Source organism: Parasteatoda tepidariorum, chromosome 1 (assembly GCF_043381705.1).
Source record: "Parasteatoda tepidariorum isolate YZ-2023 chromosome 1, CAS_Ptep_4.0, whole genome shotgun sequence".
NCBI lineage: Eukaryota > Metazoa > Arthropoda > Arachnida > Araneae > Theridiidae > Parasteatoda > Parasteatoda tepidariorum.
In genome coordinates this window covers 11075012-11090369 of record NC_092204.1, presented here as the reverse complement: position 1 = coordinate 11090369, position 15358 = coordinate 11075012, and the positions used below count along the sequence as shown (strand labels likewise).

The following is a 15358-nucleotide window of genomic DNA, read 5'->3' as shown; positions in this document are numbered from 1 at the left end:
GATATGTGTCAGCCAACCCCAAGAGGGGGGCGATGGTCCACAAAAGGTTGGGAACCACTGATTTAGATAATTGTAAATTGTTAGTTCGGCCGTAGCGCTACGTTACAAGCGTAACGATTAGCTTTACGGCTATGCATATGCAATATAGTAGGATTGGAAAAGGTGAATTGATCTTGAGATGTATTTATTATGGGTTTGGGGTTGTGGATTGATTCTTTGTCACAGAATTGTGTAATTTAAGACATTACCTCTTACATCAGGAACCCTCTTCACGGTTTTTCATAAGTAGTCGGCGCAGACTATTTTAAACGTGAACCAGTTGTGCACATAAATCCAAATTCTTTTTTAAAATTGTAATTGAGAGAAATTATTTTTCTAAATATTTGAGAATTGAATCTGTAGTGGTTGACAGGTAAATAAGAGAAACCAATCATATTCATAAATTAAACAAATTTTTAAGACGTATATTTGCTACCACTATCTAATTTTTACTAAATTTTGCATTAAATGCTCCTTTCGGAATCTTTACAATTGTAGTGGTCTGATCGGACTACCGACAGAAGAATCCTTGTAGATTCAGTTATAGGAGGCTATGGTTAAGATCGCTAAGAAAGTAGAGCTTAAAGGCACTTTTTCATTAAATATTTGCGCAAAGCATTCCTAATGTCATGCACAATAAATTGTCATCTATACATAATAATAAACGCGGCTGTGTGTGTCTGTAATCACAATGTATCGCCCCAGAAGTCTCGCCCAGGCACGAAACTCGGCACATAATTGTGTTTTGACATAATGAAGAAGTAATTTTTTTCTTTTTCAAAAATTCTTCTTAGTTATCAGTCATTTTGTAAGAAAATCTATGCTTTTTCGTCTTCAAAGAGCCATATTNCTAAAATGCTTCAACATTATTGCACAGTTCCACGGTTGTTTGCGATCTCGAGTTGAACTAACGTAAAATCGGAAAGAAGCAGGTTGTGAACATGAAACATGTGCTCATTCCTTTCCGATCCCGCACCGGTCACACTTTTTAAAGAAAATCGGGTATGAGTCGGATCGGAACGCTGCATGACAGGTGTGTCCCAGCCTTAATTCAGGGTGGTCCGTCTTTTTTCTCCTCTTTTGCGACCTGTACATTTGATATTTATTACACAACTCTTGGGTATTTGATTTTTTTTTTTTTACATTAGAGTTAGAAAAATGAAGCCGAAATTTTTAATTCGAATACAATTCGTTTCAGATTTGTTGGTGAATTTAGCACTCAATTGCAATTTTCAATATATATAATATATTGAAGAAAAAAAAAAGAAATAAAAACTCTACATTTTTAATCGAACGCTCGATACTTCGCGCCATTGATGAATTTCGAAAATTTGAATTGAAAACTTGAAAATAAATAATTAAAAAAGGATACAGTTTCATACAAGTGTCTGAAATGATGAAACTTAATGTTTCGTAGCATTTTCTCATGTCGTGCTGAAAGCTAAATAATCAGGTTCACAGTGAAGAAGATATTTATTTATTTATTTTTTTATTGAAACAGATATGATACATTAAAATGTAACGATCATCTTTGGCATACCAGAGGAAGGAATATGATATAACAACAGTATTCAACATTGTTCATTCAGTACAATAGAAATGGAAACAAACAAATTGAAATGAAAAAAAAATCAAATCACAACTGTTTTTTCTTCCATCTAAGGACAGACATTTTTTTCTCAACTTAATTAAATACATTAAATTTAAATATGTAGATGTTAAAAAAATTTGAATCATATGTAATGTCTATGGATATAGAATTTTTTTTAAAATGTAATTGTTTGTACATTTTTATGAGTCAAAAATGGTAGCATATTCTGTAAGAAAACAATAGAATCGATTACTCTAAATTGCATGGCGAATAGAGATGTCTGGTTTATAAAAATAAAATTTAGTGGAACCAAATTGTTTTTTAATACCAAATTAATAATAATTTTCTCTGTTAAATCTAGTTTTTTTTCCGCCACTCATTGTTTGTAAATTTTTGAAATAATAAGTTAGGTTTGATACATGACGTAAATACACAATCTTTATGTATTTTTTAATTTGTTTTCTTTTTTTTTTCAAAATAAGACTTTATAAAAGAAGAGAGTCTGGAAACCTTATGAAGATGAAGTAACAGAAAATAAATCAGTTTCCAGAGGTTCGCGGATAAATCCCTTTTCCTGATATTATTGTGCTTAATATTCTAACGAAATATGTGATTTATATTATAAATTTGTAACCGTAGCAGAGCAATTTATGTTAAAGGCACATTCGCTATTTCTCAGTTCTTTTCTTGCATTGTTTGAAAAAAATTCATTTTTGCTTCATAAAATCTAAATATAATTCTAGAACTATAATAATTAATAATTACATAAAAGAATTAGATAAATTCTAGATTAAGCGACTCACAAATTCAAATTCCTAAAGAGGGATGGTAAATTTAACAAAATATAGTTTATGAAGATTAAATTAATTGTTGCTCCTATATCTTTTATATACTATGCCTGGAAAGGAAATAAGTTTTTGACGGCTTTAATTCTGCCATTCTTTCATTGACATGGCTAATTATTATTTAGATTTCTGATATGTCTTTTATTAAAAGAAAAATTATTGCCCCCCCCCACGTTTAGGTTCAAATGACATAATTTTTGACAAGTGATACCAAATAATACTAATTGTAAAAACAACTTAGTACTATTTGTATCATTTATTTTATTCTTTTACTGAAACAAAATGTATTCTTCAAAATTTACTACCACTTTTGATATCAATTTAAGGTTTAATAACAGGATGAAAGTTTATTTGTATAGGACAATTTGCATAGCAATATTTTATTATGAGTGTTAAGCATATAGCTTATTAATATTTTTTTAAATCGAATATCAACAAGTCTCGCGAATTAAGTAAAATAAATATTTTTTCCCAAAATGTTCTCATAACAATCAGTAAAAAATATGCGAAATATTTTAAGAAAAAACTAAAAAGAAAGAAACATTTTGAAATATCTTCTACATAAAACATTTTAACAACAAGAACAAAATATAAATTTTCTTCTCAACCTAAACACTATAATAAATTACTAATTACGAAATAGAAAACATAAATAAACATATAAATTTTATAAACGTATATACAATATAATTAAAATACGTATTGATATCACAGAAAAAATTTTAAAACACTAAAAACTTTGAGACTATAATTTTCCCATAAATGATCTATTTAAAATCAAAATAGCTTATGAAAAACTTGTTTTATAATACTCAGACTGAACAAAATAGTAACAATTACTTATTCCGATAAATTTTCGGAATTCAGAGAAATATTATGCTATCATTTGAAGTAAAAAAAAATAGCAATTTGCATTAAAATTAAATTATCGGTATAAAAAGACTAAACGGATCTGAATTAAACTTCAAATCGGTGCAGATTTTGTTTCCTTGATTTTCATCAGAAAAATAAATTTTGAAATCTCGCTAACAGATGGCGCTGTTACGAAGCTAAAAGAAAGATAGCATTCAAAAACCGAAGACAAACAGACTATTTTAATTATTTATACACTTATGTGAATACATTCTGTCAACAATATGTTGAATGCATATACCATTACGCTACAAACGTGTAGTATTAGCAAATAGTTTTAACATGGATGCGCCATCTGTTGGTAAGTTTTAAATATTTTTATTTCTAAGAGAAATCTTGACATACTAACACAATCTGTATTTGAAGTATCAGTGCTAATCAGTGCACCGTCAGTTCAACTCAAATCATCTTGTTTTTTTTTTTTTCTTAACAGGGACAAATAAATAATTTACAATTATATGTTATAAAAATATGATGCAATGCAACAATAATTGAGGACTAGAAATGGAAATAGAAAGTACTTCAAGATAGTCGAAAAATAAAAAACAGTCGCAACTTAGGGCATTCTCCATTTCACTCTTTCAGTTTTTGTAGCCAAAAACGTCTTACGTATTAATATAATTTCCTTACGTTTAGTTTTAAAATACCTTCTTAACATTATTCGTATTTTTAACGTAAATTATTCGTTATTTTTATCGTAAATTATTCGTTATTTTTATCTTAAATTATTCCTTATTTTTTTATCGAAAATTACTCGTTATTATCGTTGTTTTTATCGTAAATTATTCGTTATTATCGTTAATTTTATCATATTATTTTTATCGTAAGGGAGCAAAATACCGGGTGTCTTATCTTATCATTGAGCGCTTATGGCACTTAGGACATTCTCAGATGGCACTGCAGCACTGGTCACACCATGACTTCGCCGCATGGCACATTCAACCAGCGCAATTTTTCTACAAATTGATGAACTATTGCTACTAGAGTTCGCATTTTGAGCATACTCTGTCTCGTTGAACTTGGTTTTAAATTTTTTTCTTCAAAATACACAAAAAATAAAGTAAGTAAATAAAAAAAAGACATTTTCGGTATCTAAGTTATTTTACATTTCTAGTTCTCAATCATTTTGAGATTAATAATTATATTCGTAATATTTTAATAGAATACCATTGATTAAATACTCAAAAAATTATTTACAACAACAGCGGAAATTTCACAAAAACAACATATAAGAATGAATTTATAAATATTTTAAATGAAAGAAAAATAAAGTAAAAAAAAATTACAATTGAAAAATTTAATTTTAATTTAGCTCGAAAAAGTAAAACACATCAAGATTTAATATAGTAATATATTGTTATTATATTGAATTGTTTTGGTTATTATATTGCTATTGTACTGAATGTTAAACCTCAAAGCCTAAGCTCAAAAATTTAAAACGAAGCTCTTAAAAGTAATGTAAATAACAATATACACTTTTTATGACTCAGCAATAAACTCTTCTGTGAATAGTTAATAGAATAGTGAATAAATACATAACTTTGGAATTTTTCATAATTTAAAACCTCCATCTAAGTGAAATTTAGCAAAAAATTAGCTTTTGAATTAAAAATCTTATAAAAACGACTCCATGAATTGTACTTCTTTGATTAAAAGTTATTATTTTGCAGCCATTACACTGTACAACAGAAATTTTTTTTGTCAGTTGCTGTTTTATTTCTGAGTTTGTGCTACGAGTTTCAGATAAAAGTACAAAAGTCTGATAGGAGCAAATTTCATTCATATTTCCAGTTTTAAAACATTTGAATTGCTCAAGTAATGACCGCCCTTAACATATCTTTTCAATAATCCTTACGTTATGTATATTAGACATCGTTAAATATTGAAGACTGTTTTTCGAAAGTTCACATTAAATAAAGGTTTTTTGTTGATAATGTACTATTTTCATAACTGTTGTGAGTTTGCAACAGTTAGTCATTACTGTTAGGTCAAGTTAAGCTTCTTTTTAGCCAGCTTTCTTCATGCAAATTCTGAAAATGATGCCAAAATATGAATCATTAAAAAAAGAATTCTAATTTTGAGCAAAAATGATTGAGATTCATAAGAGCAATGAAAGAGTTAAAAATATAGAAAAACACTTTTTGATAATGAATAAACAGAATTAATTGTAGATGCATACTTCATAATACGTGTCAGGTTTAGAAAATTAATATTTTAGGACAAAAGAGGAACAAAATATTCATATTTTAGCAATTCATTATTGAGGCAATAAAAGCACGAGAGTGATTAAAATCATCATGATTATCATCAAAAAAAAAAAAATTTAAATAGTGCCTGAATGCAAAGTAGATTCATATCTTAATGGGCATATTAGAAGAAAATATTCAAAATTTGAACAATTATTATTAATATCAATAAGAGCAAAAAGGGATTAAAATCCTGGAAAATTAATTTTTTTGCTAATAACAGTACATTAATTTCTGCAAAATGCATTATGGGTGCATACGTTATAATGCACACGATATGCCGTTAATTAATAGTTAAGTGCAAAAAAGATCAAAATATTCAAATTTTGACCAAAAATTATTGAAGACAATAAGAGCAACGAAGAGATTAAAGACATCGAAACATTATTCAATTAACTTTTTTACTGACTTTGAAACACATTTAATCTCATTGGACAAATTAAATTATTTTATAATGATATGAGTACTTTCTTCGCTTTTCTCAATCTTAATAATGATTTGTAAAAGTTTTTAATTTTCTAGATTTTAATTTGTGGACTTTGCGTGTTTTTTTTTATTTTGTCTTTTACAAGAGTTCTAAGCGAGTTCTATTAATAGGGAGCATTTTTTGATAATCTATTTCGCAGCTTAAAAACAGTTCGTAACTGTTTATTTTACTGAAATGTTTTAACCACTCAGTGTACGAAATTACTTATTTATTAATAATATTAGCTCCTTATACTTAATTAAGTGGTTAATTAGTCATTGCCTCAGGGGTAAAGGCACTGAACTGACATTCGAACTGGGGTTCGATCCCCAATAGCAGCTTGAAGCCTATCCAGTTTCAGATAGACGAGCATCGGCTTCTCTGGAGAGTAAAGGCGGTCTGTGCGCAAGGCTGACTATATTTCCAAGAATGATATATTAGCCTCAGAAATAAATAGCTTTAACTTAATTGACCTCCTTCTCTGACTTTTCTTTGTGCTTAATTTGCTTTTTTTCTTCATGCAGGTCATTCTAACCCTTTTAAAGACAAATAAAAATTCTTAAAAGACAACAGTCTTGGTGGTTTTCAGAGAAGTTTGAATTCCCCGTCTTGTTTTTCTCTACTTAAAATGGTACAGGCAACTGACTCTTTGCTGACTAGTGTCATTTTTTTTTAAAGTTTAAAATGAATATTATATGAATCACGCTACTTATAGTATGTCAGAAAAAGATAGGAAGACTGGTATACGAGTTGCAGTTAAGTCTCTTTTTAACGAACATATATACAAAGTGAACCTCATCAGTCCAAGAAGAGACTTAACAGCATAATACCATATTCAAAAATGTTCTTTTTTTTTTCAAGATTTTTTTGTTGTTGTTATTTCTGTATAGAATAATACTATATACTCTTCCGAACTTGAAAATTTTGATGCATATGTATAATATAGAACAAGTTGAAGGAAAAAAAAATATGTAGATCACAATGTTGTTTTTCCAGCGAATTCGGATAGCAGAAGGACGTATTTACAGTGTTCAATGATACAGAGGTTAAGTGAACAGTTCAAGAGTCTCTTTCTCATTGGCTCTTCTGCTATCCAATCAATGACTAGATTCGGTTGAACACCACAGAAAAAAGAGTTTCTTCTTTTATTAAGATTTTCTTAAGTGCTTGGAATCACGACTTTTTCTGCTGCTTCCTGTAAAATAAATAATAATAAATAACTAAATATTTAGAAATGAAGGTTATTGACTTAAGGCATATATACCCAGAAAATATTATAAAAATAACACAATTTGTATTCAATGAAACAATGGTACAATTCTGTTTTCGAAGGTTTAGAAAAAACTAAAAACACAGCTCCCAGATTTGGTATTTGCAGGATTTCCATGGTAAGAGTTTTTAAAAATTTATGCCAGGAAAATAGTTAAGGTTAAAAAAAAAAAAAAAATTCTTGTAGAAAATTCATGTGACCAAACATGCATTTTTTCTCTTAGATTTCATGCTTTCAGTTCAAAAAGATTTCGACAGATGTCGCTGCAAGTAGTAAACCTTTAAACCAAAGAGAAACAATTCACAATCACATCGCGAGTTTCCGAAATAATTCAAGGAATGAAAATCACATTAAATCAGGCTCCTAGAATAGGTACTTGCAGGATGTCTATGATAAGAGTTTTTAAAACTTTATGCCAGGAAAATGGCTAAGGTTAAAAAAAATTTTTTTTTGAAAATTCATGTGACCGAGCCTGAATTTTTACTACCAAATTTGATGTTTATAGTTCAAAAAGATTTCGACAGATGTTGCTGCAAGTGGTAAACCAATAAATCAACGAAAAACAATTCACAATCACATCGCGAGTTTCCAAAATAATTTACGGAATGAAAATCACATTAGATTAGGCTCCTAGATTAGGTACTTGCAGGCTGTCCATGGTAAGAATTTTTAAAAATTTATGTCAGGAAAATGGTTCAGGTTAAAAAAAAAAAATTCTTGTAGAAAATTCATGTGACCGAACATGCAATTTTTTCTCCAAGATTTCATGTTTTCAGTTCAAAAAGATTTCGACAGATCGTGTTTCCATATTTTTGTTCAACTCTTGTATACTCAGTTACATTATTCAGAGATTGACTTTTTCTACCTCATCTATAATCCGAAAATGATGACCAGGCTATCGAATATGCTAGCAACTGACTCAGAGTGTTAAAAAGTCTTCACATAAGACATAAAATCGTTATCTCAATTTAGTTATTTATGTACGAAACTCCAGGCAGCAGGCATGTAAATGTTCAGGGTTGCTAAGATCTGGAATTTTTTTTTTAAAAGTGATAATTATAGTGTGAAATATAAATGTTTCAATTTATTCGCTTTTACCGAAAAAAATCAATTAAAATATGGGTGAGAAAATTATTAAGAAAACATCTGTAACGCTTAAGTGCAAGCTAAATCAAATCCCTGATGGTGGCATAATTTGGAAGAAAATATTTTTATACATAAATTTTTATATATAAATATATAGTTCGTTCAAAAGGAGTTGGCACTTGACTCCACCCCCTCAGACGCAGAGTTCATTTCAGCGCGGGAGCATGAGGAGAAACATCTCCGCTCTTGAAAATGAGACAACCCTTGATGAGCAATCAAACACAAACAGTGAATTCTTCTTCTGTCACTTACTTCGCTTTATCTTCTGCTGTTATACCTTTCGTTCTCCAGCTAATTAAATATATTTTAAATTTAAAAACTGCTGTTTTCCCAGCAAAATGTCTCAAGAAAGACAAACTCAAAAAAGATCATCAAATTTATGAAATAGTTAAAAATGCACACAAAGATTGTGAAATAAATATTTTGGTCATTCGATCACCAAATAGCAACCCTGTTCAGGATTGTTCACATCCTTCTCCTAAAATTCGTGAAATAGTATCGTCGGATACCATGTAATGAAGGCGGAGCTAAGTGCCAACTCCTGGTGAACGAACTATGCATGTTCGATAAGTGCTGGCATCTAATTTAAAATAAACTATCTCAAAACACATTACAAATAGTCTGATACTGCCATCTGGTGTATAGATTCGAGAAAGAAACATGATTCCGAGCATAAGAAATAGAATGTTTTAATCTTTTTGGAGCGTTACTTTTGAATACTTCAGGCAGGAAATATCACAGGTACGAAAATTAGAGGGCGAAATTTCAACTTGACAGTTTGATGGGAAGGAGAAGATAGAGGTTAAACATTTTTCAGTAACCTTGAGAAAAAAATTAGTGATAACCTATTTATTTTATTCCAAGTATTGGCAACCCTTATGTACTTATGATATCTACATCAACAAATTACATTAAATTAATAAAAATTTCTATTAATAAATGCAAATTTTATTTCACTAGAGGTTGATGCAATTTCATTAGTTTTGAAGTGAAAAAAATAAAAAAATAAAAAGAGTGATTGAGAGAGAGGGTGCTCACTAGGTATTTTTGGATTCGCTGCATGAGCATTTCATCATCCTCACCTGATGTGTTGTTGTGGGCGTCGTTCTCACTGAGTTTTACCCTCATTCCCCCGCCATCTTTGGATGACGTCGTCGTGTTGTTTTGACTTCGTTGCTCGGCATCCATCAACAAACCTGTTCACAGAAACACAAACAGGTCACATGAATTATGGATAAAATTGAAATTCGGTACATCATCATTGTCATATTTCATTTGACTTTAAAAACATGGATACACTATCCAGACCAGGGGTTTTCAACTTACATGAGGGGGGGGGGCGCAATTAAAAAACACCAGTCAAATGGCCAGCCTCGACTTTATCAAAATTTTATATAGGACTCTTCTATGTTTGAAGGAACATTAAATATTATTGTCGTATTTTTATCAAGTTGTATAAAACAAAAAGTATTGAATTACAAATTCAAATAAGAAGTAGATTTTTACCTGAGAAATAATTTTTTTGCACAGTTGGTATGTTAAATTTCACAGAAACAAAGAAATTAGTTTTTTTTTTAATCGAAAGAAAAATATTTTAAACCCATACAGATTTTTTACGAAAATTGTTCACAAAAAATGACAACTAATATATTTTAGTTTGCGGGTCACAAAAAAAGGATTCGCAGGCCAGATGTGGCCCGCGGGCCGTCAGTTGGTAATCACTGCTAGACTAAAGTAGCCGAACACCCAGTGGAATATATTAATATCATGTTAGCCTCCCTTTCGCATTAATGACAACCTACACTCGTCTGGAGAGACCACCAATTTTCGATTGATGGCCATGGGAATTGAATTTGATGCGTCAATCGTAGCAGAATTGAGGATTGTCGATATGGCTTACTATTTAATTTGCGTTCTAATTTGTCCCAAAGAAGATCCATGAAATTTTATTGGGGCTCTGAGAAGATTAGTCCTATGGCTCTGAAAAGACCAGTCCTATTTCTTCACACCATGGGTCAGATATTCTGCTGGAAGAAAAATGTGACTCCCCCAAAATATTGCCTTAGAGTTGGGGGAGCAGCACTATCACAATGTCGATATACATATCTAAGATCATGCTTCCAATTACAAAAAGTAAGGGACATAGAACAAACCACATCACCCAACCATGGTCAAGCATCCAACTATGGCCCCATTTTTAGGTCTCAATCTCTTAACGGCCATAGTAGGGATGTCACGTAGTTTTGTCAGGAGATATAGTGCTCGCTCCCAATGAGATAATCCAGGTTCAAATCAAAGCAATGGTTGGTCGCTACGAATTCTGCACTCGGGTAGCGCCGACCACAGTGATGGCGTAAAATATCCTAAGGGGTAGAAGGATCACGCGTTAGAGTCCCTTTACTCTCAGACTAACCGGGTGAGTTTTTCGTTGCTTTCCTCACAATGTAAAGCAAATACGGGTTGGTACCACGAAAAAATCCTGCAAGGAAGGCAAATTTCTCCCAATAATTAATCCAAGAGTTACCTTGTCTACTGGATTGTGTTCATAATTACAAGAATAAGGAGTTGGATAATAGTAGCAGGGGTCTGTTTAAAAAAAATTTGGGTCCGTTAACAGACCCTTCACAAAATATCTTTTCATAAAAACGGACCCTTCACAAAAGTATTTATCTTTTAATCGGACCCTTCACAAATTTGTTTATCTTCATTAGCGTTTTGTTAATCGAATAAACCCTTCCCAGGAAGGGGGGGGGAGAAAGACAGATGTAAACGAACTAAATTTTGTCTTCTGCAGACGCTTCTCCCTTTATTCGTCCGAAATGAATATTCTGAGTTCAGCAGTATAGGCTAAATATCAAATATTTGTATGCTGCATCTCTAGTTTAGTAGCAGCAATTGCTGTTTATTTTTTAAAATTTAATTTTTAAATTATAATTTTACAGTATTGAGCATAATCTTGCATGTCTTTGCAATTTAAAAACTCCTTGAAAAAGTTTTTTTTTTGCAATAACGGACCCTACTTGCACAAATTCACAAAATCAGGACCCTGGTTGAAAGAATGTGACTTAACGTTTATTTTATATTCACAAATTGCGAGCAATTTTTTCACAATTTTGCAACAACGGACCTTTCACAAAATGTCTGGACAGACCCCTGAGTAGCTGTAAACTCAAAATTGGGCCGGCTGTTCAACGAAGGTTATAAAACTAAACAAGATAAATTAATTTTGGAAATCAGTAAAAAATTAAGTAAAAAAAATACATTTTGTACAAAAAGCTATATTAATAAAGAAAAGGTACTGAGAACAATATAATACCACCATTCAAAATGGTTCTATGATTATTACCTGGACAGTGATAAATATGTCCATCTGACCTGGGAGGACGTGGTGTTCTTTTCACTGTTGCGTATAGAGGCTCCTCCTGCAACTAACAAAAATATAAATGAACAAAACATGAAAGTTTACCTTTGCCATGCCAGTCAACTTATACAATTTTTACGAGCGATATTTGTTAATGGTAGCAAATTTTATACGTTAATTATATTATTCTGAACTTGAAAAACTTGATTCAGCCCTTTAAGGAACACCAAATATCGGCTGCAAATTTCAGTCAGGTGACACATTAGCAACTGCGACTTTAGACATTGTATTCTTAATGAAGATGCATAACTTTATCTTTTTTTTCGATTAGAAGCAAGTGGTTTTACATTTCTATTGGTTTGTAACATTTTCGGAATAAGTGTTGCCAGTTTGGCAACACTCCGATGGAAAGGGTAAAAATTATTTTAACTACCGAAACATAAAAGAATTAAAAATGTAGAAACAAATAAATGAAAACAGAAAATAATGCCTTATATGTGTATAAGCTTGACCAAATGTAAAAAAATTACTAATAACTATAATGTTTTTACTTATACCCTTTCTCATCTACCACTATTATAGATCTTCAGCAAAAATCGTAAAAGCTATATTAACCTAATATAGCAAAAGCTAGCTTGTGCTATATTAGGTGGTCGCTATAGCACGTTTATCAGAGATAAAAGAAAAAAATCACCATTTATCCGAATGCAGAAAATAACAAAAGACATAATATTAACAAAAACGCTGGCATGATAAAGCTGGCGAAATAAAAGAAACTTAACGCTTTAATTTGCACAATTATTAATACTTATCAATTTACAAATCTTAATTTTCGTACGTTAAAATATTAATTAGAGATTCCTAATGTGCATGTTTTTTCCTTCATTTTAGTCAATGATTCTAAAAATACAGATTAAGGATAGATGATGCATACTTTTAACAAGGCTGCGTTCAAATTGGAATGATTTACTAATGCATGTATAATTTTAACAAGTCTGTGTACAAATTGGAATGATTTACTAATGCATGCATAATGATAACAAGACTGTGTACAAATTGGAATGATTTACTAACGTATGCATAATTTTAACAAGGCAGTGTACAAATTGGAATGATTTACTAATGCATGCATAATGATCACAAGGCTGTGTCCAAATTGGTATGATTTACTAATGTATGCATAATTTTAAGAAGGCTGTGTACAAATTGGAATGATTTACTACCTGATGATATCCAGAATCTGTTCCGTCTTCACTTCTACCTCTTCCAGCTAAATGAGTGGTTGCATAAGGCTGAGGATAGTAAGAAGAAACAGACGATGAGTGTTTTTTATTCTTTTCCATCTCTGACATCCTCATTGCTTCTGAGGCACTTCCTTTTCTTCCCTGGTAAGGGCCAGTACCTAGAAAACAACCATTCTCGCTTATCGTTTTCTCATTTTTGTAACATTGTGTTCCCATTATATTAAAAACAACATTTACTGTGCTTAATTTTTGAGAAAATCACACTCTTTGTTGTTCGCAGTGTTCCTGTTTTTATGAAAAACAACACTCATTATGCTCTTATTTATGGGAAAAACAACAATTATTGTGTTCCCATTTTCGTGTAAAACAACAATCATTGTTGTTGCCACAGTGTTCCCGTTGTTCAAAAAAAGAAAAAGAAAAAAAAAAGCACTCATTATGCTCTTAGTTTTGAGAAAAATAACACTCATTGTGTTTCTTTTTTTGTGAAAAATAACATTCATTGTGTTTTCATTTTTTGAGTACAACAAAACTCATTGCTGTTTCACCCATACAACTCATTGTTGTCATTTTTACTACTTCAACAAACTAGTATCCATCGAGAAAAAAAATCCTTTTAGCCTCAATTTAATATCGAGAATGAAAATTATGTTTTATTTAATTATTTTTTNTAGGTGATTGATAAATCACGTTTGTACTATATTAGGTGATCGATAAAGCACGTTTGTACTATATTAGGTGATCGCTATATCACGTTTTTACTATATTAGGTGATTGCTATATCACGTTTGTACTATATTAGGTGATCGATAAAGCACGTTTGTACTATATTAGGTGATCGCTATATCACGTTTTTACTATATTAGGTGATTGCTATATCACGTTTGTACTATATTAGGTGATCGATAAAGCACGTTTGTACTATATTAGGTGATCGCTATATCACGTTTTTACTATATTAGGTGATTGCTATATCACGTTTGTACTATATTAGGTGATCGATAAAGCACGTTTGTACTATATTAGGTGATCGCTATATCACGTTTTTACTATATTAGGTGATTGCTATATCACGTTTGTACTATATTAGGTGATCGATAAAGCACGTTTGTACTATATTAGGTGATCGCTATATCACGTTTTTACTATATTAGGTGATTGCTATATCACGTTTGTACTATATTAGGTGATCGATAAAGCACGTTTGTACTATATTAGGTGATCGCTATATCACGTTTTTACTATATTAGGTGATTGCTATATCACGTTTGTACTATATTAGGTGATCGATAAAGCACGTTTGTACTATATTAGGTGATCGCTATATCACGTTTTTACTATATTAGGTGATTGCTATATCACGTTTGTACTATATTAGGTGATCGATAAAGCACGTTTGTACTATATTAGGTGATCGCTATATCACGTTTTTACTATATTAGGTGATTGCTATATCACGTTTGTACTATATTAGGTGATCGATAAAGCACGTTTGTACTATATTAGGTGATCGCTATATCACGTTTTTACTATATTAGGTGATTGCTATATCACGTTTGTACTATATTAGGTGATCGATAAAGCACGTTTGTACTATATTAGGTGATCGCTATATCACGTTTTTACTATATTAGGTGATTGCTATATCACGTTTGTACTATATTAGGTGATCGATAAAGCACGTTTGTACTATATTAGGTGATCGCTATATCACGTTTTTACTATATTAGGTGATTGCTATATCACGTTTGTACTATATTAGGTGATCGATAAAGCACGTTTGTACTATATTAGGTGATCGCTATATCACGTTTTTACTATATTAGGTGATTGCTATATCACGTTTGTACTATATTAGGTGATCGATAAAGCACGTTTGTACTATATTAGGTGATCGCTATATCACGTTTTTACTATATTAGGTGATTGCTATATCACGTTTGTACTATATTAGGTGATCGATAAAGCACGTTTGTACTATATTAGGTGATCGCTATATCACGTTTTTACTATATTAGGTGATTGCTATATCACGTTTGTACTATATTAGGTGATCGATAAAGCACGTTTGTACTATATTAGGTGATCGCTATATCACGTTTTTACTATATTAGGTGATTGCTATATCACGTTTGTACTATATTAGGTGATCGATAAAGCACGTTTGTACTATATTAGGTGATCGCTATATCACGTTTTTACTATATTAGGTGATTGCTATATCACGTTTGTACTATA

At 30.9% G+C, this 15358-nt stretch overlaps 1 protein-coding gene across 1 annotated transcript in view; it reads right to left on the bottom strand.

Annotated features, from left to right (window-relative positions):
- Nucleotides 1–1493: 1493 nt before the first annotated feature.
- Nucleotides 1494–15358, bottom strand: part of LOC107450135 (cell adhesion molecule Dscam1-like) — a 398660-nt gene continuing 384795 nt past the window's right edge. Inside the window, exons 23-25 of the mRNA XM_071186796.1 lie at nucleotides 11862–11943; nucleotides 9554–9711; nucleotides 1494–7294 (exon numbers count right to left, since the gene is read on the bottom strand). Of these exons, the coding sequence (XP_071042897.1) occupies nucleotides 7259–7294; nucleotides 9554–9711; nucleotides 11862–11943 (276 nt within the window). The 3' untranslated portion in view covers nucleotides 1494–7258. The remainder of the gene's footprint in view (nucleotides 7295–9553; nucleotides 9712–11861; nucleotides 11944–15358) is intronic.